The sequence below is a fragment of the Neoarthrinium moseri genome (genome assembly GCF_022829205.1).
Source record: "Neoarthrinium moseri strain CBS 164.80 chromosome Unknown scaffold4_Wmoseri_CBS_16480, whole genome shotgun sequence".
NCBI classification, from domain to species: domain Eukaryota; kingdom Fungi; phylum Ascomycota; class Sordariomycetes; order Amphisphaeriales; family Apiosporaceae; genus Neoarthrinium; species Neoarthrinium moseri.
This window is the reverse complement of record NW_026055118.1, coordinates 1,057,695-1,082,389: the sequence shown is the minus strand read 5'-3', so window position 1 is coordinate 1,082,389 and position 24,695 is coordinate 1,057,695. Positions and strand designations below refer to the sequence as shown.

General features: G+C 50.9%; 8 protein-coding genes across 8 annotated transcripts; 3 read left to right on the top strand and 5 right to left on the bottom strand.

The window, feature by feature from the left end:
- Positions 1-1,298: 1,298 nt before the first annotated feature.
- Positions 1,299-2,675, top strand: JN550_002133 (uncharacterized protein; the record flags this gene model as incomplete). The annotated part of the gene is made up of 1 exon (XM_049313395.1): positions 1,299-2,675. One exon carries the CDS (start codon positions 1,299-1,301, stop codon positions 2,673-2,675), a length of 1,377 nt encoding a protein of 458 aa, XP_049176194.1.
- Positions 2,676-3,184: 509 nt separating this feature from the next.
- On the bottom strand, positions 3,185-4,605 carry JN550_002132 (uncharacterized protein; the record flags this gene model as incomplete). Its single annotated transcript, XM_049313394.1, has 8 exons — positions 3,185-3,474; positions 3,540-3,638; positions 3,692-3,799; positions 3,848-3,871; positions 3,918-3,968; positions 4,023-4,239; positions 4,291-4,509; positions 4,582-4,605. 8 exons carry the CDS (start codon positions 4,603-4,605, stop codon positions 3,185-3,187), a joined length of 1,032 nt encoding a protein of 343 aa, XP_049176193.1.
- A 1,519-nt stretch (positions 4,606-6,124) lies between these two features.
- JN550_002131 (uncharacterized protein) lies at positions 6,125-7,899 on the top strand (the record flags this gene model as incomplete). Its single annotated transcript, XM_049313393.1, has 4 exons — positions 6,125-6,321; positions 6,386-6,560; positions 6,617-6,845; positions 6,899-7,899. The coding sequence occupies 4 exons, from the start codon at positions 6,125-6,127 to the stop codon at positions 7,897-7,899; spliced, it is 1,602 nt and encodes a 533-aa protein (XP_049176192.1).
- Positions 7,900-11,133: 3,234 nt separating this feature from the next.
- On the bottom strand, positions 11,134-11,875 carry JN550_002130 (uncharacterized protein; the record flags this gene model as incomplete). The annotated part of the gene is made up of 3 exons (XM_049313391.1): positions 11,134-11,217; positions 11,276-11,370; positions 11,437-11,875. 3 exons carry the CDS (start codon positions 11,873-11,875, stop codon positions 11,134-11,136), a joined length of 618 nt encoding a protein of 205 aa, XP_049176191.1.
- A 1,064-nt stretch (positions 11,876-12,939) lies between these two features.
- On the bottom strand, positions 12,940-14,906 carry JN550_002129 (uncharacterized protein; the record flags this gene model as incomplete). Its single annotated transcript, XM_049313390.1, has 6 exons — positions 12,940-13,638; positions 13,695-14,197; positions 14,248-14,295; positions 14,357-14,419; positions 14,472-14,757; positions 14,808-14,906. 6 exons carry the CDS (start codon positions 14,904-14,906, stop codon positions 12,940-12,942), a joined length of 1,698 nt encoding a protein of 565 aa, XP_049176190.1.
- A 1,367-nt stretch (positions 14,907-16,273) lies between these two features.
- On the bottom strand, positions 16,274-18,552 carry JN550_002128 (uncharacterized protein; the record flags this gene model as incomplete). Its single annotated transcript, XM_049313389.1, has 7 exons — positions 16,274-16,586; positions 16,639-17,117; positions 17,164-17,867; positions 17,916-18,235; positions 18,284-18,378; positions 18,438-18,467; positions 18,517-18,552. 7 exons carry the CDS (start codon positions 18,550-18,552, stop codon positions 16,274-16,276), a joined length of 1,977 nt encoding a protein of 658 aa, XP_049176189.1.
- Positions 18,553-18,947: 395 nt separating this feature from the next.
- JN550_002127 (uncharacterized protein) lies at positions 18,948-22,494 on the bottom strand (the record flags this gene model as incomplete). The annotated part of the gene is made up of 2 exons (XM_049313388.1): positions 18,948-19,814; positions 19,867-22,494. The coding sequence occupies 2 exons, from the start codon at positions 22,492-22,494 to the stop codon at positions 18,948-18,950; spliced, it is 3,495 nt and encodes a 1,164-aa protein (XP_049176188.1).
- Positions 22,495-23,201: 707 nt separating this feature from the next.
- Positions 23,202-23,905, top strand: JN550_002126 (uncharacterized protein; the record flags this gene model as incomplete). The annotated part of the gene is made up of 2 exons (XM_049313387.1): positions 23,202-23,400; positions 23,523-23,905. The coding sequence occupies 2 exons, from the start codon at positions 23,202-23,204 to the stop codon at positions 23,903-23,905; spliced, it is 582 nt and encodes a 193-aa protein (XP_049176187.1).
- Positions 23,906-24,695: the final 790 nt, after the last annotated feature.

Here is a 24,695-nt window from a genome sequence, read left to right as displayed (position 1 = left end):
GATCTAGGGTTGTGCATAACACTTCATGCCAGTACTTTGCTAGTTATCACGTGGAAAATTTCCTGGCGGAGTACAATCTGGCAGCAACATATATATACTAGAATGGGGTCAGAACCGACAGTTCTTTGCGTAAACATAAACGATTGCCAATCTCCATACGTTGGCAGCCAAGTGGCGTGCTTGCAAGGCTGACATGCTCACGTGAAACGGCATTCACCCATTTTCAGTGTACCTGAAACGTTACCGCTATTGAGGTGCGTATTTCCAAGTCTTGTCCCCTCCCCCTGGTCAGGGATAAGGACAGAACAATGTTGCGCAACATTTTAAGGTCTACTATGGAGCCGTGCTGTGATACTATACCTATTCGTTCGACGAGTTTGGCAGCCAAATTCTTTCGGAAGACTGGGTCGATGCTTCAAGCTCATGTGCCTCGCCTCAAGCTAGATATAGTGTGATGCCAATTTTCTAGACCGTGCGTGACTTATGCCTAACGATCCAGTAACACAGACGGCATATAGGGTTTATGTACGGCCAAGGGAAACGTAATAGGTTCTGGAAGCAAGATTATATATAGTATTGCAGTGAGACTGGGTGAAACGCAGTAGCATCGGTCGACTTTGCCTAGTACAAGGATATTTCTGATAGCATGGGTTGGACACCAATGAATGCTTGACACATGAACAAGTCTGGGAACAAACCAACGAATCATCAGTTTGACTCAACTTTGCTCATCGCGGTGCTCTATTAAAGGCGGGGAGCCGTCTTGCATGAGTGTTGTTTTGTGCCTGACCTATCTTTCGTTGGTCACAAACAGCCGGCATCGCTTCTTAGCGGTGCATAAACCCATGTATCGCTGCAATCCTTACAAGCTTCCACTGATGACTTCATGCCAAGTGATGACGCTCAACCCTTGTAGCGCTGCACCGCTTGCGAATTCCTAGCCACTTTTTGCCCCTCTACTGCACTGGAATGGCTCAAACCCGAAAAACCTGTAGGACTACGCTTGATGATACTAGACGCCATCTGTGTTGGCTTTTGAGCTGTGGCGGTGAGCGCTGGAGGGCTGTCCCCAGCCCCTTTAGCACCCATTCGGGGCTGACGCATGTGGGCGCTACTGGACTTTAATGAAGGCCCACAAAAGTTCAGCCTCAGCGACGTTGTGGCTGGGAGCCGCAATGGCAAATTAATCATTTTCAGGTCCTCACAGAGCACAAAGATCCTGGGTTTCTGGCTTGCGAAGTTTCTCATGTGGCTTTTGACATCGGCATCCTCCTATCACTCTTTAACCTGCCAGAACCATGAGGGTCTCTACAGTCTGTGCTGCCGCAGTTTCCCTGGCAGCATGTGGGCCAGTCAGCGCAAGCTCTCCAGCGCAGCCTCAGCAGCATGTCATGATCAATCCTGACTTGACGCAGTCCGCTGGCCGCTCAACAGAGATCGGCGTCGGACACTTTAGTGAATGGTCTCGTGAGACCAAGCGACAATTCCTCATTGATTGGCAGGCGGGAAAGTCCTCCGAATGGATCATCGTTCAGGGTAATGAGGGCGGCGACCTGGACTCGATGACGGCAGCCCTCACGTGGGCGTACCACCTGCAACACTCCACGGCGAATTCGACCAATCCTGTAAAGGCAATCGCACTGCTTCAAACCCCAACCGACGCACTGGACTTGCGCCCTGAGAACAAGCTTGCTCTCGACAATTCTCTGATGAGCTCAGGGCATTCGGACTTGCTCACCTTGGACGAACTCCCTGAAGACCCTCAAACGCTATCAGACGATATTAAGGGAATCATTATTGTAGACCACCCAGTGCCATTGAGAAAATGGAGCAATGCGGAAATTCTGAGCATCTTCGATCACCACAAGGACAGTGGAGCGGGACCCGATGCCCACCCTCGAATCTTTGAGAAGGTGGCAAGTTGTACAACTCTGGTCGCTCGGCAGATGCTCGACGAGCTTGAGAGTCTCCCTGAGGAGTATCACTTGCCTCATGAGCTGCTTGAGCTCATTTTGTCTGCGATCGCCATTGATTCTGGGGGACTCAAAGATGCTACAGACGAAGACCGAAAAATAGCCGAGAGAGTCTTGAGGCGGAGTAATTGGCGGGGTGCAGACCTTGAGGACAAGATGGGAGAGCTAGATGACCAGCTCGGTGATGCCAAGAAGGACCTTGATCACCTCGGAGTCCGCGATCTCTTGAGGCGTGATTGGAAAGGCGACTTGGTGGACACGCCCTCGCCACGCACTCCAACTGTGAGCCTCGGCTTCTCATCGATACCGTACTCGTTCGAAGACCAGATTGAGAAAACGGAGTTCGGCGAGCTGTTCGATTGGTTTGCTATTGAAGCCGCCTGGACCGCCCAAGTTGGCGCAGACATCAGTGTTGCGTTGAACAAATATAAGGTCAGGGATCAAACCGGCAAGAAGCGAAAAATCAGAGAAATTGTGCTGTGCGTACGAAAGGATGTGAGGATTGATGAGGAACAAGCAGATGACCTGTTCCGTACTGTTTCAAAGGCTATTGAGAAGGAGGAGTCACTAAATGCCAAGCCCTGGCATCGAGCCAGTGAGCTGGGGAGGAGGCAGATGGTCTGGACGCATGAGCGTTCAGACGCGGGACGGAAGGTTATTCGCCCCATCATTGAAGCTGCAGTAGAGGCTTGGGATATGTAGGCCATGTCGCCTGACAGCGTTTATTACCAACTCTATTCTAGGGCCCTTGCAATTGAAAAATTCACATACAAGCAACTTCAACTGAAATTGGAGTGAATGACTTGACAAAGCAAGTGTACAGTCTAGAACTGTGGTGTGGAGCGCTGAAGATCGGGTTAGGTGAAGATAAGCCAGCACACACATCTGATCCGCGTCAGAGGTTTTGCATAAGCACCCTCGAAGCAACTGACGATGCGCGTCTGGCTTTGTACGAAAAGGGAACCCTTGATCTGACTATCGTCCGCTGGCGGATTTTGGATCTCGGCAGTGAATGCCCTTTCGATCTATGAATTTATTCTGGCGACAGCGATTCTTGAATCTGTAATCCTGGGAGTGAGAGGGGTGGTGGCCGTCCTACTGGTTCAGTACTAAATGCCGTCTCTACCAAGATTTGCTTCTGTGAATCTCATCGGCACGTCCTCTGGCGCTCACTCCCAATAGCGGATAATATTGGGTATCTTCTGAGCCTTCTATGTAGCCCTAAACTTCGCCTGTCCGGGCCCGTGCTCCATCTGCAACGTAGTATTGACCCGAATCCCACTATTGGAGTCTATCGATTTTCCTCTTTCCCCTGAAACTGCAGACCTATTCTCCTTCACGAGCTCGTCTTCCGAGTCGTTCTGCCCCCGACGGGAACCCCCCACTATATTTGTGACGATTCGACTTTGTGCTTGCCGATTCGCGGAGGGAAGCTCGTAATGGCCCCCATAGTAACTGTTAGCCGCTTGTGAGGAGCGTCCGAGGACGAGGGAGCGAAGCGCTGCCAGAAGAGTTAATCTGAGCTCGTGGAAATTCTGCGAGCGGAAAGGTGGTAGAGATACGTACCCGGAAGACTAGCAGCGACGATTGCTATGGATGTCTCAACCATGGACACTGTGCAGGTCAACATAGTTTCATTGCGCTTGGAGTAGTAAGCTCGGACGACTGTGGCAGCTATTAGCACTTTGGGGCAGCTTGCATCACGATTGCGTCCATACTGCTTGATATGACCACGAAGATGCCGAGTGCAAAAATCGCTAATACACCAAGCTTCTGCTTGAGTTTCATTTGAAGTTTCAAGACCATTGAAACCGGAAGACATATGACTGCAAGACGTTAGATACGCCAAGCGCGGTTAAGGCGTGAAGACTCACTGATAACGTCGGCGAATATGTTTGCTTTGACGGTAAGCTTAGTCATGTATCCAAGCACTGAGGAACTTACTGAGGATTGTAATCCAGTAGTTGACAGTTGCAGATTCTTGGCTACATTGGTCTATTGGTCGCAAGTTAATCGAAACCCGTCAGTGTCCGCCAAAGCTCAACTCACATTCTGGGTCTAGCGACCACCTTTTATCATGAGGGTAACACTGAAATATGATGTGGAAGAAGATAACGAGCCAGGTAGCTGCAAGAAATCCGAGCATAATGTTGAAAACTATTTGTATTTTCGTTCCAGGTGCTGCGATCTTCTTATAGAGGAGCGTAAGCGCGAATTTGACTGCCCATAGCGACGTGACATAAAAAATTGATCCTGGAACAATCATCTGGTCTCGTCAGCGAAGCTTTGCATTGCGCATGACTACACGCTCACTTACCTGCATAATGGCAATGAAATCATCGCGAGTTGCATTCGACATGTCAGCCATGCCCCTGTTCCACATGTACTGCTGAATGATCAGATCCGCAACGAGGCAACATGATGCCAACATGAGGCACCCATCCTCGATGGTGAATTTTCTGAACCTTCGCCATTGATTCAATTGTCGGCCGCCGGCGAAAACGACGGCGACAGCAGTACAGATGTACCAAGATATCTGATGAACACAGTATGTGAATATGTGGGTGTGAAACGCCAAAGACACCCGCCCAGATAGGTGTCTACTTACCACCTGTCCTAGACCAGCCGCCATCGTGCGCAGTGGTTGTTCAAGCAATCCAAGAAACTAATATGGCGGCGACATAGCGAGACGTTAAATGTCGATCAATGCAGCAAGGGACCCTTAGACCTGCGAAAAGGGAGCTTCGCCTTCTGAGAACGCTTTCCCATTTCAAGACTAAACGCTCACTTGTCTCCATAGGGCTATTGATGCCTGCATCGCTCTCCGCCGCTTGGACGGGAATTTCCATGTGATACGCAGTACTGTAAGGGGCATGGTCAAATGGTTTGCCAGAAGTCTAGACCAACCAAGACACCTTCCCTGGCCACGGACGGCGTCATACCCTCGAATTGAGCTCTCGAGCATCCGTCTTCCATAGTGAAGATGATTTGGCTCTCGCGCGTACCATTTCTTGAGACTGACGTTCGAATGGACCCTACAGCATGCACCTAATATGTCGCAATACCTGTCAAACCTTATTGACAGCCCGATTGTCGATCTATTATCGAAGATTGCTTTGAACTGGGTTGCAAAGAAAAGCGGACGGCTCTTCTGGGTTAAAATGCTGCAAGGGCCCTCGTACGATCAATGGTCCGGAAGAGTAGGTCTGCAATTTCGGGCACGTCTGAAAGGAGAACAAGTAGGTACATGCCCTCGGCATACCCTGGGTAGTGGAGTGGCACCAGAGCCATAGCGATCATGAATAGAAGATTGGACAAATAGCATTTGTAGTCAAAGAGATGTCACCAGTCATACTATTCAGAGGGCTGGTAGGCAGGATAGAGTGTGATGCCCAAAATACCACCTAAAGCTTCAAAAACAAGCTACTTCGCTTGAGCCATAGTGCTAGTCGTTGGCTCTAAGACTAACACACTGCAGTGGGTCAGGGAGAGCCCTGAAGCCCGGACTTGAAGCTCGCGGAGAAATACGACCTTGGGGGTGGCGACTACGGGAACATCCGGTGCGCTCAACGAGCGCATTAGATTATTTGCCGTATCCAAGTTAGCTAACCTAAGCATGGCTAGGCTCACGGGGTCCCGCGTAGGTGGAACCTCGGTATTGCAACGGACGGTTGATACTTTCTAGCTAGCCATTGTGAACGAGCAAGACCTAAGTTGTAGAGCCGTTCTTTCAGTTGTTTTGAAATTCTGACCGAATAAAAAATGGATTACTGGGCCAAAAAAGAAATCCCGCACTGTTCAGGGGGTCAGATGCCAAGTGGGTTGGTGCTCCGCCGCAGACTGACTTTCGATGGGGCCTGGCAAGCCTGGCAGCTTGGTGTGCAAATTTCCAGTTCCACTCCACATCCCAACGTCCAGGATTGATCTCCTCTCGGTGGACTCTGTACTGTGGTTCCTGCAGACAATGGCGCCGGCGTAAAGGTCGTTCCTGCGGCCGTCGTATTAGAGTGCATGATGCTGCATGTCGCGTTAAATCTGCGTGTTATTGGGCTTTTGTCTCTCTCACCACTTTTAAGCTTGAACGTCAAGGACGTTGACTTGGTGATCTGCAGATACCTTCTCTATCAGCTTGGTTAGACTTGCAGTGGAGAATGGGCCCAAATCAGCTGCTCCAGGTGGCTGCATGGCTCTCGTTTGCTACAGCTTGCCACACTGCTGCAGTGCCGCGATCAGCCGAAACGCCCCAGGTTGTCCTGCCGCAAGGCACTTTCCGTGGGTTCCTGGATTCTCACAATAACTCGGTGTATCTTGGCGTGCCCTACGCTCAGACAACTGCGGGTCGGAATCGGTAGGTCCCATGTCAATAAGATCCTGAGCTCTGTTGTCTTCAAGACTGACCTTTTGGTAACTAGATGGAGGGCACCTCAGGACATCTCCAAGCCTAAGGACAAGGACTCCGCCGTAGCAAATGCGACGTCCTATGGCCCAACATGTCCTCAGGCCATTTCAAGCGAGTACTACAGTCGCCAGGACGAGGATTGTTTGAACTTGAATATTTGGGCCCCATCAACGGGAACCAAGCTTCCTGTAAGCTTGACATCATGCTGCAGCCGTAATTACATACAGCGATTGACTCGGTGAAGGTCTTTGTCTACATGTATGGTGGCGCGATGGTCACCGGATCCAGCAGCAACCCTCAACTGCAGGGCAACAATTTCGCGCGAAAGGGTGTTATCTATGTTACTTTTAACACTCGTGAGAGTATCTGGGCGTCGCCGAACTCGGCAGAACTCCAGAAGAAGAGTAAAAGTCAGAACTTCAGCATCCTGGATGTAGAGAAGGCTCTGGACTGGATCCACCATAATATTGACTGTATGTAACAAAGCGAACAATTGACCCAAGAGACTCAGCTAATGATTTGGTAGCCTTTGGTGGCGATCCTAGCCACATTGTCTTTGGCGGTCACTCGTCGGGCTCCGTACAAGTTGACCATTATCTCTGGAACCACCCAGACTCATGGCTGAAGGGCGCCGTTCAAATGAGCGGTAATGCTATATCTGGTCCTGCGTACGCCCCGACCAACGTTGGACTCGATGTAGTTGCGGCAGAAGTTGGGTGCGGAACAGGCAGTGGCCAGCTCGAGTGTCTCCGCAACGTCAGCATCTACGATATTCAGACTTCGTACTTCAACTCGACTGCAAACACCTGGTTCACTCCAGTGATCGATGATATCACTCGGTTTTCCGATTATGCCGCTCGATTTTCCACAGGCGAATATGCTTCGCATGTCCCATTGCTGACCGGAAATTCGAATGGTGAGGGTACAGTGTTCTCCGTGGTGTACTCGGCCGAAAACGGCGACTTCAACGCCTGGATCAACACATTCGATGCAGACAGCGCTCATATCCCTGACGATGTGTTGACCACTGCCTATAACCTGTCTGACTTCGCGAGCGAGTCCCTCATGAGCGGTACCCAGTACGGCGATGCGCGTTTCAACTGCCCTGTCGACTATTTTGTCGACCTCCGTAGTGAGAAGCAGGCTACGTGGGAATACCGATTCTTCGGTCAGTACGATAATGTCGTCGGCCTTCCCGGCACAGCTCCAACTCATGGCACCGAGGTACCCTTTTTCTTGGGTGGCAACGAGTGCTTCGAGAAGTTGTCGAATGTCACGGAGGAGCAGCAGGCTTTGGCAGACGCCATCAATGACTGGTTTGTGGAGTGGATCAAGAACCCATCAGCCGGTCCGGGCTGGGAGCAGGTGAAACCGACCGCTGGCCCGTTGGTTAAGCTCGGTATTCCTGGTGATGAGCTATCCCTGGTGCGAGGCTGTACTTCCGAACACAACGGCCGATGTCAGTCGGCATACAAGCCATACTTCCCCGACTACCCTGTCGTTCAAAGCCCTGTGCAGTCGTCATGATGTGGCTACTGGTTGATAAGGTATTTTTACAGGAAACGCGAACTTCTTGTGTGTCAGTTGTTCATACTAAACTTACAGTAATAATCAAGATACCCACCTTTGTTATGGCTGTCAGATGTTGAAGACCCGTTCGTATAAACAAGAACTGATTAGCACGTAGTGTACGTCGTAACCATACAGTTTCATCGCACCTGAAGATCATGATGATAGAGTCTTGGACCGGAACAAGGTGCTCGACACAATGTCCCAGTTCTCCACACTGTCTGCTAATACCATGATTCATGCGCAAGCGCCAACAGCAGAGGCAATTCACTTCTGGGCGGGAATTCGAAAAATATATAAATCCCTCTTCACTGACCCTGACTCCCCCGAGTTTCCAAATTTCGTGAAGATCAGCATTCAAATACTTGCCTGATTCCGAAAATCAATTTCAGTAAACCATGTCTTCTCAAGAAATTCTCGACTGGGGCTGCTGTGGCAGCAAAGCGGCCGGCGCTGGCTCAGATACAACTTCTGGCTCGGCCGGTGGTGCAACAGGAGCCTCCAATACTTCTGGTAGCTCTGGGGCCTCTACCCAATCTGGATCCACCACAGCGGTTGACCCTGGCTCCACTACACTGAGCTCAGGTGATTCGGGTTCTGGTTAATTCATTTGACCGAAATTGACGAAAATAGCACCAAGCAAACAAAAACTAAAGGCTAATATGTAAATCTTTCTGTGGCCAAGTCCTATTGTCTTATGGTACGATATCATTTGCACCATCTGTCTCAAAGAGCGCCTGGGACTCTGAGCATCAAAATCGTAGTCAGTTAATCAAGGTGACGGGAATTGGGGGCTTCCCACTCAGCCCTCACATGAAAACCTCTCAAGTGATAGCGCCAGTGCCACGTAATAAGTGACACCGTTCAGACTTATGCAAATATGATGATAGGGAATCCAACCCCCAATCATTCGGCATATGGTCAAGAAGTCACCACCCAAATCCAAAAAAAATAGTCGTGGCCATCTTTGATTATGTTTCTCATATAAACATTATGGAAAGCCCTGAGGGATTTTGATATTGCAAGAAAAACAACGCGCGAGCATTTACGTGCTGACTCACCCCAACCGACCTCAGTTTCCACCGTGCCTGACCGCCTCCGTGGCAGTTTAAGAAGCAAACTTAGGATACGTGTGGCTTGAGCTAGTTCAGCTTCTCTGTCAATCGGGCAGTGCTGTCATGTTATCAAAAGTCCATCCAAATGGCTTGCCTTCGTACCGTTTTAGCTGCACTTTGCCATCAGGCTCCTATTGCCTCATGTAGTAATTATTCATTTACCAACCCGAGGCTCGTCGCTGATCCTAACGTGAATGGCATCGTGTCGGTATGCTCGTGTGTTGGCCGGCAGAGGCAAAGCGACGCGGCAAGGAGCAGATGTGTCGAGGAGACGGATTGCTAGTAACTGAGGGAACAACCATGTATGCGCCGCTGGTCCGCAACATTTCTACCCTTAAGGACAACGAAAACTGTATTCCTATCACTTGGGAATAGAACATCCACGTTTCGAACCAACGGATAGCGGCCTCGGCAGCACATTGTGCTCAGGGAATGATTATTGTTCCCTCGAGCCGAAACGATCAAGACGGGGAAAACGAATGGGCGGAATGTGGTAGACGAGAATAATAGGAGATTCTCTGCTATAATAGCCTTTGGCGTGGAAATTACTGTTATACTTCCTTGGTTTCATCCGAAAGAACGTTATCGAAATCCAACATCAGGGTTTCACCACCCCCAAAGCCACACCGTGTTTGAGATCTGATGTGCGTGAAGTTATATATAGGGCGAAGTTGAAAAGTAAAACTTGCCGTGTTAAAGTTCTCAGTGTTCGGGGAAAATGATTCAATAATTTGTCCGTATACTGGATCTGAGCCAACATCGCTGTAAAATAAGCAAAACCCAACGCTGGAAAAGTTGCGATTGTACGAGACGGCATAAAATCTGCCCTGAATAAGCGGAATCTCCAGTTCTTGAATCAGGATTGAGCTGGCGCCAAGTAATCTATCATCGACAGACGGAAACGAAGCGTAATAATAACGACCGCTTTGGAAAAGAGGTAAGACAAATCATTATTAAATTTGAGACCGTTCAATCAGGAACTGCATACACTCACATATATGAGTTAGCCTGCAGAAAGGGTTATTTTATGTGAGACTAATTGCAGCTAAGGTGATGTTGACTCTTGGGTTTCATAGTAGCCCCTTGGCGAAAACATGGTTAGGACAATCTGGTGTCTGGCAGGCAAGGTAGACTTCCGTGTGTCCCCGAGGATTCTCCTCTAGGCAGCTTGCTCTTATCGAAATCTAGATCTTCCCGTTACGTATATGCCATACTCTAAACAACGTTGCCTGAGTCGCTCGTTGATATTGCAGCTATCTGCACTTGGCTCCCTACGTAACAGGTTCTCCATCTTTCTGGTGACTTCACAGTGCAGGCACTGGTTCTGCTTGTGCTAGTACCATGTAGTGAGTGGTATATGTGGTTAGGGGCTAGGTGAATTTTTTTTTTTTTTTTGATACTGGTGTCCCGACAGTCGGGCAGGCCCAATAGCGAGTGATGGGCTCTATACCAGTTTCTAGAATAGACCCTTTGAGAGTGAGCGGGCTCGTCGCACAGAGATGTGTCGGGATCGGGTTGTCAAGATATGAGGGATGGTATGGATGGAATGGATTGATAATTAACTAGAAGGAATAGTACGGAGTGGTACACTTGTGTGTAGATATATATGTGGTAAGTAGAGTGGCTGGTGAACTCGTAAGTGACTGGCCCACTATCACAACAAAGGTGACTTAGTCCGCAAATACGATTTGCATTGTTTCCCTACTTACCATAGTCGTAAAGCTGTAAAGCGCTTATAAGGGCTGTTACGAGTTGTGTTATAAAAACTTATAAAAATATGTTATACGCTTAGGCTTCAGAGTTAGTATACGTGTCTTTATTTATAATGTTGAATTTGTTAAATTTGTTAAATTAAATAAGTTAAAAACCACTTTTAACAGTTTTACGAGTTTAGTGATAATAACCTATGTGACTGTCTCTTGTTTTTAGACCTGACATTACGCATGCGTGCCTCCATTTTTGGTACCCAAAATCTGAATTTCTAGCGGACTCTATGCCTGATAGACATCATCCGTATGCAATATTACTTGCAAGAGAAACCCTTGAGCCACCCTTGGAGTTTGAAATGCCGCCTCGCTTAGGTGAACAAGCAGTTTTCCTGACTGACCTTTTGCACTTTACTCAAGTTTGTGCCTAACTTGCCAGCCTCGTCGAGCCATGCCTATGCATTGAGTTAGCATCTCGAATTCTCGGGCGCGCTTGCAATATTCAGGACGTACATTGATATCTGCATCGGTAGGATGCTGTTCCCGACTCAACAGAAACAAGGTCTCAAACGACGGAGACTGGACGATTGCCCAATGAGGGTCATACTCTGCAGCTTTGTTAGTCCCACGTACGATATCGCGACGGAGAATCTTCCAACACCTGGGAAACTTACTCTGTACAATGTAGTTCGGGCCCGGGCAGGTCACGCCGCCACCAGGCACGCTGGGGAAGCTGACTTGGAAAGCGCCCTTGGCGGCGTAAGCAGTGTCAACAGGTGCAGCAGATCCCTCGATGGAGTTTTCAAGGCCACCAAGCTGGCATCCATTGTGCACGCTGACAGTCCCGTCATCGTTGAGGCCGTACTCGGCGAAGATGCACGAGCAGCCCAATGTGAAGAGTGCTGGTGTGCCGGCGACTTGATACCATCGGCCCAAGTACTCGGACAGATCATCCGGGAAGTCAGCACCGGCTGCCGGGTAGAAACAAGCGCCATCGTAGACCGCTGATGTCACATTCAAACTGGGAGACTGCCGGCTTTGGACGCTGCGGCTATTGGGCCTGCTGGCCGCAACGACCGCTAGGGTTGAAATCAAAAGGCCGTGTAATTGCATGGTCGTATTTCTTTGATCCTGGCTTTTCTTGGCGTACTTGCGTATTCTGGTTCGCATGAACGTAGTCTTCCAGTGAGATGGGTTTCAAATTACGGGTAACATGTCACTTATATAGAACAGCAGCTATATTCACTCGAGTAACAGACACTGCCCCATGACAACTCAGAGCCTCAAGTTGGGCCCTCGGCATTCAAACTCATCCGAAGACCGTAGCGATGAAAACATCTGATTTGTGTAGACGTCTGCCAATGTGTTGCCAAGTTGAGCCGGCGGCGAGGTGGACCCTTCCCAATTGCGGTTCCCAATTCGCCGGCTGCCGGGATGATACCCCATTAGGCCAGGAACAAGCACAGAGCCGCCCCGCAATTGGGAAATATACGTCATGATTCATGATTCATGATTCAGAGTTCGCGATGGATGATCTGCAATCGACCGGCCTCCATTGAATCTGTGCACGCTCTAGAATCATAAGTTGGGAACCACAAGCTGCACGTGCTTCCCAGGGCTGCCCATCACAAGCAATTCTCGTCCGAGAGCCTTCAGTTGACATATCGACACCACACACTAGCCGAGGCCACTGAGGTCAATTGTACGTTGGCTGGGTTCATCGCTTTGGCATCTCAGACCGGTGTTGCATTCCGAGTCTTCAATGCAGACAGAAACAATAATCCAATGCAATGTAATGCTGTGCAAGCTGCAGTATGTCGGTGAGTTTCAGCAATCAGGCCATGATTCTATGGATTTGTAGAGCCAAGCACGACGTGAGAGTGCGATGTTCTGGCCGTCGTTCTCTTGCTACTTCAACTCGCTCGCCGATATGCATTAGTCAATTCGTGCAAGTTGGCAGGACCAAATCACCCATTAGTAGTCCATGGGTGTGTGCACAGTGACTACCAGAATGAACAAAACCGGCTCTCATTGGCCTAGACCGTTACCAGTCATAACCATTCGACACGGCTATGTTCTTAAATTGATTGCAACCAAAGTGAGAGAGACCAAACTCTGTCTTGCCGTCTGGACAAGTCTGCCGTAATATCTCGTAAGCATATTTCTCACCATTGCTGTTATTCAACTTCGTCTGCCGCCACCCGGTTGGCGTCCACCTTTTCGCTAGGAAGGGCATCTGTAAGACCCACCGACGCGGCGATGTCAAACAGCCTTGTCTTCTCTTCATGCGCTGCCGTATCCCCAAATACCACATCCATGTCCTCAAGACTCTTGTCTTTTGTCTCAGGGACAAAAAAGTACGTGAAAACGAAAGCCATTAAGCAGAACGCTGCAAAAAAGATATACGTGCCCCAGCCAATCTTGTCGAGCATGTCCGGAGTGACTAGGCCGATGATGAAATTGCACATCCATGTCGCCGAAGTGGTGATTGCCATCGCTTTCGAACGGTTGCCCAGATTAAATATCTCAGAGGGCAGAACCCATCCGATTGGTGCGAATGAATATGAGAAGTTGATATCGTAAATGTAGACGAAGGCGATGCCGGCCCACCCCGCAGAGGAGTGAGATGCCAATGTCGAGCCGTACCCACCAATAATACCGCCAACAATGACGAGGGAGATAAAGGTACCAGCCGCTCCACACATTAGTAGTGGTCGCCGTCCAACCTTGTCGATTAGAAAGAGGGCCGGCAGTGTTGACAGAGTGTTGACGATGCCATACACCCCCGTTGCTAACAGTCCAGATGTCTTGCCAGAGAGTCCAAGCTGGCCAAACATTGTTGGTGCATAGTAGATAATCGCATTGCAACCCATGAACTAGAAAGTAAGAGGACTTAGTACAGTTAACGTTTATCGGGAATGTAAACTCATACTTGTTGGAAAAACATGATAAGGCACCCCAAAATAAGCCTTTTCAGGGATGGCCATGTGGAGAAGAGCGATGAATACTGGGAAACCCATAACGAAATACCACTCTTTCCGGGAAACTTATCCCGGGCAATTGATTCGTCGAAGAGAACCTCGGTCTTGATGGCAAGGTATTCCTGGCGCAGGATATCTGAATCAGGGTGAACGCGACGCAATCTAGCCAAAGCAGAAAGCGCCTTCTCCTCATTACGCCGCATCAAAAAGTAACGTGGGGACTCTGGGAAGAACAACATTCCAATACCCAGAACTAGTGCAGGCACCATTTGAAGCGCGAATGGAACCCGCCATGCAGCGTCGGATTGCCCTGTGCATCCGTTGGGGCCAACGTCGGTGGTTGGGTTGAACGAATCTCCGGCATATGGTAAGTCGGGGTTGCATCGGGTGCCTCCAATGTACTGAGTGCCGTACTCTAGCCAATAGCTAATAAGAATTCCCAGAGTTATGCTCACTAGTGTTTGAGTCAATAGGATATACTATCGTATAGAAATAGAGACATACATTGCTGCAGAACTACAAGTGTACCTCGAATGCCGGGTGTGGAGACCTCTGGGCATGAGAGTCAGCAAGTTTATTTATCAGCACTCTAAGTTGAAGCCAAACAACTCACCTGACATGTACATTGGAACAATCATGGTCAGCATTCCAACCGATAGACCAGCAACGGCACGACCTGGGCTACAGTTAGCCTCCTGGGCGAGGAAGAAACGGCCGAGAGGACATACCAGCAAAGACCGTTGGGATATCACTCGCTCCAGCTTGCAGAGCGGAGCCAAGAAGGAAGATCACCACAGCCATGAGCATTGATCCCTTTCTACCAAAACGGTCCGCTAGTGGGCCGTTGATCAGAGACCCAAACCAAGCAGCCAGCAGAAGCGTCGAAACGAACCAGCCCTTGAAGCTGCTGTCAAGGTACACTCGTGGGAATTTTGCGGCAAAGGATTCCATGGTCAAGACTCCAGAAACCACGCCTTGATCATAGCCGAAGAGAAAACCACCCAGAGATGCAAACTGTAGCGGCGTTAGCAGACGGGCCGTTAACAGTGCTGGACGCTACTTACTGTTGACAGTCCCAATATATAAGGATTTTCCCTCAGCTCACGCCACACACCCTTGCGAGTGGCATTGGCCGCCTGGCCAGTGGGCTGTTGTGTCGTCATTGTATTTTGACGAACCTGGTGCTAACTCAATGACTGCGCGTAGTTGTTGCCGTGCTCGCCGGACGGGGAATATGTGACTACTAAATAAAGCCGCATCGGCTGTCAAGTCTCATGGTCCGAACCCCACGGGGAACTAAACGTCGAGCCACTTTGCCGGCCAGGAGGATTTCGTGGAGTTCGCCCGGACTGCAGTCGTCCGTGCCAATCAGATGGGTATAATTGAGTCAAAGCGATCCGCTTCTTGTGCATGTCTCCACCAGACCTCGAGACGCGGCGGGGATGCAGGTCCACCCACATACTCTAATCTGCCGATCATTTTGTTCTACTTCGGGGAATCGCTCCACGCCTAGTATTGCGTTGCCGGGACACAGCGGTCCGTAGACGGTGGCTGGCAGGTTTACATATGTGGGACCAGTATTCCCATCCGAGGATTGAGACCGTTACCAGATGGGTTCACTCCGGAGTCCGCACTAGGAAGCAAAAGCATCGCCCCCAGCGTATCGTGTTTACCAGTATCTTTCTTTGACGATGGGGTCTGTTCAAGGACTCGGTCTTGACGAAACCATACATCTTCTGTGTTCAAGGGTCGAGTCTCTACTCGCGAAGCAAAAGCTGTGCCCTCAGCAAAGACTGCTTGTTGCACTCGCAGGCGTTCCGGGCTCAGGAAAGTCCACTGTTTCCAGCGCGTTGATATCAGCCTTGAAGCAAAAGGGGATAAACGATATCTTCGTAATGCCTATGGTAAGCAACTACAGGCCATTCTCTCGTGCACAGCCGCCAACAACAAATAGGATGGCTTCCACCATTCTAAAGCCATGTTAAGCACATTTGACGACCCTTCCATGGCGTTCCGGAAACGCGGTGCACCGTTCACCTTCGACGTTTCTCGCCTTATAGATAAAATAAGGGAACTTAAGGCATTGCCAGTTACGGGGAACAAAGCGGCGGAAACCTTCATTGCCGCACCCAGTTTCGATCATGCAGTTCAAGATCCAATCGCTGAGGACATACAAATTTCGTCGCAAAGCAGGGTTGTGATAATTGAAGGGAACTACACGCTTCTCGACAAAGCCCCTTGGAGCAAAATTGCATCATCAGTGGATGAGAGGTGCCTATCCGTCGCCTTCTGTGGAAAATGACGTCGCTAATGGTATGCAGGTGGTTTGTTGATGTCTCACGCGATGTCGCGAAAGAGCGGCTGGTTGCGAGGCATCTCGCAGCTGGCATCGAGACGAGTAGAGAGGCGGCAATGATCCGAGCAGAGGACAACGATATTCCGAACGGAGACTTGATTAGAGCCCACCTCCTTGAGCCCGACGTTCGGATTATTAACTAGCCGTCTGTCTATAAAGCGACGAGACAGAAATCTATAGCCCTTGACCAGGATTTAACCAGCCAAAGGATTCTAGTATATCGCCGTCACCTGTAGGCCAGTGGGAAAAGTCGAACGAGGCAGGTTCCATGAACTCCATGGAATCAACGCCAAAATTCGGCTCGGCTTGGTGAATGCGGTCAAGTATATCGGCGCACCGTTCAGCCAATCGATTATCCACCAACAGGTGTCGAAGAACATGTCGAACCGTTTCGATGTCTGCTTGCCATGATGATAGATCGGGGGAAGAACCATCATCTCCCAGGATAGCCAGAACCATCACCAGAGAGGCATGAAAGATGAAGAATCTGGTCGTGGTTAGGTTTGAAATGGGTCAGCGGGGCCAAGGGCCAGACTTACACTGAGTACCAACTTTCTATTCTAGAAGGAACCACTTGGCTGAGATATCCATGAATTGTCGCAATACTCAGATGGGCAGCCTCAACGCAGATCTTTCTGCAAGTCTCATCAAGTCCCTGGGTAGCAGAACGGAAAGAGATGGAATTACCACCCATTGAACGTCCCAAGAGGACTTGCAAGAACATGATAATTCTTAAATTCCAGAAGCGCCACCAAAGTTTTGATCTAGCAAACAAGTACCATTGCTCCTGAGACACTGGTTCCTGCGAGAGCTGGAAATAAGGAGGCACTGTCTTTGACCATAAATCTAGTGTTTCATTGAGTGAAAGAGCCTCTTCTTTAGAAATTCCGGTTGCACTCAGGAGGCGGTTTGATATATGGTTTGTGTGGACGTGGAAGCTGCTTTGCGCTTGCAGTCCCGAGTAGATTGTCGGCGTTGTAGGCTCGACTGGGAGGACCGTGGACCTAGGTGTCAACAGCTATTCACAATTAGTCATACCCACTTTATCGAGTGAGGGGACTCACTTCGTCGTGGATGTTCAATACTGGACGGACATCCATGGATTCGAGCCCTGGCAGTAGGATAGGTCTACCGAATGTGGTTGAAGCACCACTGTCGAACATATACAAACCCCACCAGACTCGCCTTCTTTGTTCGCGCTGAAGCAGGCTGATATCCCAGTCAGGAAGCTCACGATGTAAGCCCAGACTAAGGGCCATTCGGACGGCTAAACCAAGAAAATTTGAGCCTGTGTTTGGTTTATTTCGTTTCTGGCTGAGATTGCTCAGAAGTATAAGTGCTTGCACAAACGTCAGGTTTCCACTTTCGAACGTGGATGTACCCTCGCCAAGAGCCAAGGCATGGTGATAAAGGTCATCATGCAATTCTTCACTCGGATGGCTCATACACCATGCACCGAGAGCAAGCACAGTAGAGAGCAGCATTTGCCATGATCGAGACGACGGTCGAGGTATGACTTCGTGAAACTGGGCCCTAAATGTTGCCTCGTGAACAAAAGGGTATGAGACATGATACACAGCAAAGTAGGAGTCAATAAGGCTAGCCATCACTTGTCGGGAGACCAACGACTCAAGTGCTGTAACTGCCAAACTGTTTTGTTCCCCAGATCTGGGTGATGCGGCAAGGGGGCCATGAGAAGAAGCTCCCAGTGTGGATCGACCCGTCCATAGTATCAAGGAGCGCAGGAAGAAGACACCAGCAGTCGAACCTGGGAAAATCTAAGCATTATTCGGACGTTATGGTTAGAAATGCCTACCTAAGTAGCCAGTTCCCCTCGGCTCGACAGACAACGCGGCCATACCATCCGCAAGTTCGCTGGAGTCCTCTTGCCAGTCAAAGCCGTCAGACTCCTGAGGTACGGCTTCGGATATTTTGCTTCCGGTGCCATGATTGATGGTCTCTGGTGACCTGGCAGGATTGAAAATAGGGCTTTTTGATTGATAAGTGCTAGGTAGAGGACTTGATGAGGTGTCTGAATGCGCCGAGGCTAGTGCTTCTTCCAGGTTGACATCGGGAAGCAGCTTCGTGAACAGGCCCTCAAGCTTCCTAAGACGATTCTCCACACTCGTAAGGTACCTGGGATCGTTTCAGCATAGAGTTTCTCCGCTGGCTGAACAGTCTTACACCCGGGTCAATGGCGACCGAGTCACCCGCCCGCTATAGTGGCATGGCCGGCGGTTCTGGACGCAGGCGCTGCATGCCGGACGCTCTCTAGAACACTGTTTGGCCCATTCAGTATTTCAGTCTAAGTGCGAGCCCTGGGCGTGCAGCGGCGAACCTTGTGCTTCTTCACCCGACATGCATCACACTGCAAATGTTAGGACTGTGTCAAGGGATCTACTGCAAGCTTGGCGTACCGCTAATGGGCCTGCGTGCTGCGCTGGAGAACTCATCGAAACGGAACCAACGATGGCGGAGAGGATTGGGAAAGGAAGTCGACTTCGCGCTTCAGACGGCTAATGTGGAGGTGCCTACCCAATTTAGCGTTTCGCTAGCACGTGATCAAGACCACAACCTGGTGGACTTAAAGCTCCGGGCTCCAAGGTGTGCTATAGACCTTAGCTTTCTCAATGAGGCGGTTTCGCTGGGAGCATACGGTAAAGTGTGTGTAGTCGAGTTGGTCTGTTGGGCCGCAGTTCACTTGCTCGGCGTATCAGTATTTGCTTCGACTGTGTAGAATTCTGCGTGTACTATGATCAGATCATGCCAAAATTTGGCTGCATTGCTTCATGATTATTCATACTATGACTATTTGTACAGGTGTATGTGTAGATACCAAAGCGGCACACTACGAGTGACCCTTCTCTACGTCTTCTATGTTGATAACGGGGGCCGCTGGCCCGGACACAAGTACCTCTGGGGCACCTTGCGCAGTATCCACTGCCCCCAGATTCTCCTCCTGCTCCGGTTGGTTGGCATCCTTGGACTTGCCTCTGCCGAACATCTTTTTGATAGGTCTTCCAACTCTCGAGAAAAAGCGGCCCGAGGCACGGTACGCCACAGCCACCGGGGTTCCAACGATCTTGGCAATTCTGGCAAACCACGGATCTGGGAACAGACGGACGCAAACTGCCCAGGGCAGGGACAGTGCGGCCAGGACAACACAGATAGCCCAACTCGGGCCATCGAGAGGTCGGACTGAGAACGCATCATAGCCTCCGAACACAATTCCAACTTGAGCTCCAACCATGATGAAGTTAATACCAATGAAGAACTTGTTGCGATGGACGCCCTCAAGGATGTTGAACTTGTTATCCAAGCGGCGGTTGTTGAACTCGTTGAAGATTTGCATCCAGACGAATGTGTTGAAAACCATGGTGCTGAGTCGGAATGATTGCTCCTTCGTGACAGGGCTGTCGAATCCGAAGATCTTGGGCCCGGCGTAGTAGAGGGTTAGAGTGACGACAAGCTGGAGAATAGATTGGCCGATGATCATCTTCCACATGTTGGTGGTGATCAAAGGCGCGCTCTTGGGCTGCGGGGGTCGGTCAAGGATCTTGTCAGTTGGTGGGTCTGTCGCAAGTGCGAGGGCTGCGAAAGTGTCCATGATCAAGTTGACCCAAAGCAGCTGTACTGCAGTCAAGACTGAAGTTCCTGTAGAAACGGCGCTGATAAAGGCAATCAGCACAGCCGTGATGTTGACAGTGATTTGGAACTAGATCGAGTCAGTTGAAAATCCAGACATCTGGGATAGACTCCAATCTTACCTGGAGGAACTTTTGAACAGCATCATTGACAGCCCGTCCCCATTTCAAGGCCTCAATAATCGAAGCAAAATTGTCATCCATTAGGACAATCGCAGACGCTTCCTTTGCGACTTCAGTACCAGCGATACCCATGGAAAATCCAACATCAGCTGCCTTCAGCGCAGGTGCATCGTTGGTACCGTCTCCCGTAACTGCGACGGTCTCGCCAAGGGCCTTGAGGCGAGTAACAAGAACGCGCTTGTCCTCTGGAGAGGAGCGAGCAAGGACTTGAAGCTTAGGGAGAATCTCATTCATATCATCGTCACTCAGCGTTCGGAAGACCGGACCCTCCATGATGATGCCATCCGTGTAGATGCCACACTCAGTTGCAATAGCTTGCGCAGTCACAGCATTGTCACCAGTGACCATGCGAACAACCACGCCTGCATGCTGAGCCTTTTTCACTGCCTCCGGTACGCCCGGGCGTACAGGATCTTGAATTCCAACGAGCCCAAGGAAGACAAGGTCGTGAAGAACATCAGCGAGCTGGACATTGCCGTTCTCTGATTCAACGCCAGCTGGTGGCCACTCGGGGTAATCGCGGTAGACCAAGCCAATGGTACGAAGCGACTTCTTGGCGTACGAATCAATGGTGGTACGGAGAGCCTTCTGATCGGAGGGAGTTAAATCCGCCTCGCTCATGTCGCGGCTGTCTGCCTTTGAGGCGCAGTAGCCGAGCAGGATTTCCGAAGCGCCTTTGACCAATAGGCGATAGCCACCCGAGGGAGCCTTGATAACTGCGCCCATGCATTTCTTACCGGAGTCGAAGGGCATCATTTGCACGACTTGCTCATTGGCGCGAACCTCGGATAGCGGTTGCATGCCCAAATGATCCTTAGCCAACTGCAGCAAGGCTGTTTCCGTTTTTGAGCCAATGAAGCCCGCTTGACCGTCCTCCACGCCTTCAAATGCTGTTGAGTTGATGGCAATAGATTGAATGATCCGCTCCTTGGCAGCGCTTGAAAGACCGGATGCCCACTGCGACACGGTCTGCGCCCCGGACTCATCACCTTCGGACTTGGCAAAACTTGACGTGCCGAAAGTGCCCGCTACTACTGTCATCTTGTTGGTTGTAAGAGTACCAGTCTTGTCCGAGCAAATGGTCGTGGCGTTTCCCATGGTCTCGCAAGAGCGGAGGACGCGGACAAGATTATTCTTTTTGACCAAGCGAGTGGTGGCGAAAGCGAGGGCCAACGTCACAGCGAGCGGCAGCCCCTCGGGTACGGCGACGACAATGATGGTGACTGTGACTATCAGGATATCCAAGAACTCGAAAGCCTTCTCTACGGGAGCACCCGCATTCCTGGGAAGGTTGACCAAGAAGCGTATCAAGAGAACTGTAAAAAGGGTCAGGGCGGCGGTTGCGCCAAGCTTAGCAATGGCAATCGCGAGGCCTTCGAGCTTTCTCTGCAATGGAGTAACCTCGGCATCGGTTCGGACAGATATCATGATCTTTCCAAAACTCGAGTTGACGCCTACCGAGGTTGACACAAATGTGCCCATACCCTCGAGGACCTTGGCACCAGAGATGATGAATGGGTCAAGGTTCTTGGTCTTCTGCCCCTCTTGCAAAGCTTTGAATACCTGGTGTCCTCCAGTCTTCTTGATTGCGTCCGACTCGCCAGTGGCTGAAGACTCGTCGCACTTGAGATCATGGCCCTCGATGAAGATTCCATCGACCGGGATCATATCTCCGGGTTCCAGGTGTAGAACATCTCCGACAAGAATGTCATGCACGCTAATCTGATAGGATTTGCCGGAACGAATGACTTTGATTTCGCGATCCTCCTTTTTGGTGTTGAGTTTAACGAATGCGCGCTCCTTCTGCCAGTCATTCAAAGAACCGACCAGCGTTACGATGATAATGGCGACACAGATGGCAAGACCCTCAATCCAGTCCACCGCGGGCGGGTCGCCCGGCTTGTGCTCAACACCGAAAGTCTCATACAAGCCCAAGGCGAGGGAAATGACGGCGGCCACGGTGAGTAGAATAAGGACCTTGTCGTTGTACGCTCTCCACATCAGCACCCACAGGGGGGTCGCCTTCTTCGCAGGCAAGACATTTTTTCCATAAACCCGGATTCTGTCAGCGAAGGCGTCTGATGCGTGGGTTGTGGACGGGGTTTTTTCTGAGTGAGATACTGCCCCAGAGACAGCTTCGTCGAATGTGACCCTGGCCGGCACTGAAGTTTCGTCGAGGCTCAGGCCGGCGGTGAGATCGGTTTGCAGGCCACGTTCCAGCCCTTGCAGTCCTCCTATCGCCTTGAAAGCCTGGAGTGACTTGGGGTTGTAGAGCTTGCCGAGTTGTCCAGGGCTGTATGCGAATGGGTTGTTGTCAACTTGAAAATCGGCCTCGGTGCCGGGGTCTGGCCGCAAGGCATCTTGAACATCTATTGTCGTCGCAACACTAGAGGCGCGACTTCTGTTGCTGGGTGTGAGAAAAGGATTTGATCTTGTTGGTGTGAGGAAGGGATTCGATATTGTTGATGAGTTTGAGGGTGCGATTGTGTCGTCGCCATCGCTATTTTGGCGGACGTGCGTGTTCACACTGAGTGTGGGTTGGGGAGGCGCTAGACTATCGCCGGCCATGTTACTGGCGAATGACGAAGCACGGCCGTCCGGTATAGAATTACTATAGTGATGCAGAGTGTAGAGCAACCCTATGAGTTGTGTTCTTGATCGGCAGCACGGCAATGGTCAGTCAAGGATATGAGATGCCGCATTTCCGAGTTGGAGGAACGGTGTGCTGTCATATACATAGGACGAGAAGAGAGCAGGATAAATTTGCTGGGGCTGTGCAGTTCTGCCTTGGGCTGGGCAACAATACGGCGAGTCCTCCTGGAACACAAATCAGACCGGGCGCTTGTCAGTGCGATGTAAAAAGATTGGAGATACCAAGGCCTTGGACTACGCATGTGGCAGGTGAGTTACAGCCCAGAAGGGCCGCCTAGAACGCTACTGCCGTTACGGTGCGAAAATCTCGACGGGCAGTGCAAACGAGAGCGACGTTGGCAACGTCCCAAGAGCGACCCAGGCCTGGCAGGACGCCTATTCACCAGTCCTGCCAGTCGTGTTTCCCTCAAGAGGCCGAACCTTGCAACTCCAGACGGCTTGGCTCCACTGGGACATGTTTCCAGATGCCCGCACCGGCGGCAGCGAAATGGCCTCGAAACAGGCGAAAGAGTTTCATGGTTTCTTGTCGAGATGGCCTCACCCAAACGCCGAGGGAGGCTGTGCATGCAGCAATCAGTAACCGTGTGGGTTTTTGCGGGCTAGCGGCTGGTCACGATGCGGCGATGGACCAATCCGGCAACTGCGACGGCCTGCCAAGCACCGCAACAGGGCCACGCCTGGTGGGCAGCGGCCATGACAAGGAACGCCGTCGTTCTTCGACTTTTGTTGTCGCCTCCGCAGAGCGCTCCCAAATCTCCGGCCTCCATGATGGCAATATTTCCAATTCCACGGAAGAAGCGTCGCTCGTGCACACGGCAACGCGTAACTACGGCGGGGGCTGTGTCGCCGCGAGAGGGAGCCGAGGGGCGCAAAACGTCTTATATCGACTCAAAGTCCCTTCGCCTCCCGCACGTGGCCGGGGCGCTTTTCTCCGGGGGCGACAGACCCAGGAGGCCGGGATCGACAGAACCTGCAGGAGGGCGCCCGGTGGGGCGACATCAACTCAAAATCAAAGCCCAGCCAATGGTGTCGCCGCTCTCTCGACTGGGCTTTCGTCGCGCCAAGGCCAGCAGAAACATTTATCATGCTCCCGCCTCCCAAGTCGCCGCCAAACAGTGACGACACCTCGAACCCCCAGCTGCCCAGGGATCTCCTGTACGTTAGCTATGCGACCCCACCGAGGGTGCAAGTGATCGCTTCCACGGCTAGACTTGACTGGTATCAGCTTGCTGCACTTGTAGCATTGTCGATGAGGCAACCCCAAGACTTTGGCAACACCGCCGAGACCACCACACATGGCAGCAGCCTAACTCCGCCCGTGATATGACGTTCCCCTTCTCAGTGGCAAATTCTGGTTCTGGGGACCGGTCATCAGACGAACCTTGATCCGAAGACCTTCTGCCCCGGGCCTAAGATCTCTCTGCTAGCCCGATGGGAACCCCAGGCCTCCGAGGCGCTCCACTTTGATCATCTCGCTACTAGTCCGACTCCGATTTCAGTTGCATCCGGACTCTGCCCATGCACGTGAACTCCATTTCTCCATCAATTCTACCTATCGAGCGGTGCGGGATTTTTTTTTACTCAAAAACGCTAGGTGGAAAACATCTCTGAAGTCTTTGTTGAGAGTAGCCAAGTCTTCCATTGTGCGCCAAGCGTGGCGGAGTGCATGCCTTGAGGTTATGAAAGATACCGAGCCATCCGTCTCATCCTGCGGCTTTGGGTGCTTCCGAGGGAGATTTCCACCCGGCGAACTGCTCACTTTCCGGCTCCGGGTGCCATACTTACAATGCACCAACAAGGCCTTCGATCGGTCAAACGGACATTGCATCGTAAACCTAAGGGCCGTGCCATCGACCGACCGAGTGAAACGCACCTGCCGTAAGGCTGATTCCGGCATAACTACATAGTGCTGAGGCTGACTGCTCGGCTCGAAGTCATTATCGTAATGTTCAAATGCGGCCTCACGTCATGCCAAAGCCACAATAGTAATTTGCCATGTTTCTTAGTGAGCTTGGTCTGCTGCTTGGCGCTCTTCATTTCGCTGCGCGGATGAAGAATCGCCAAGTTGTGCGTTATTTTCTAAGATTGAGTGGCATAATGGCTTCAGATCCGAGAAA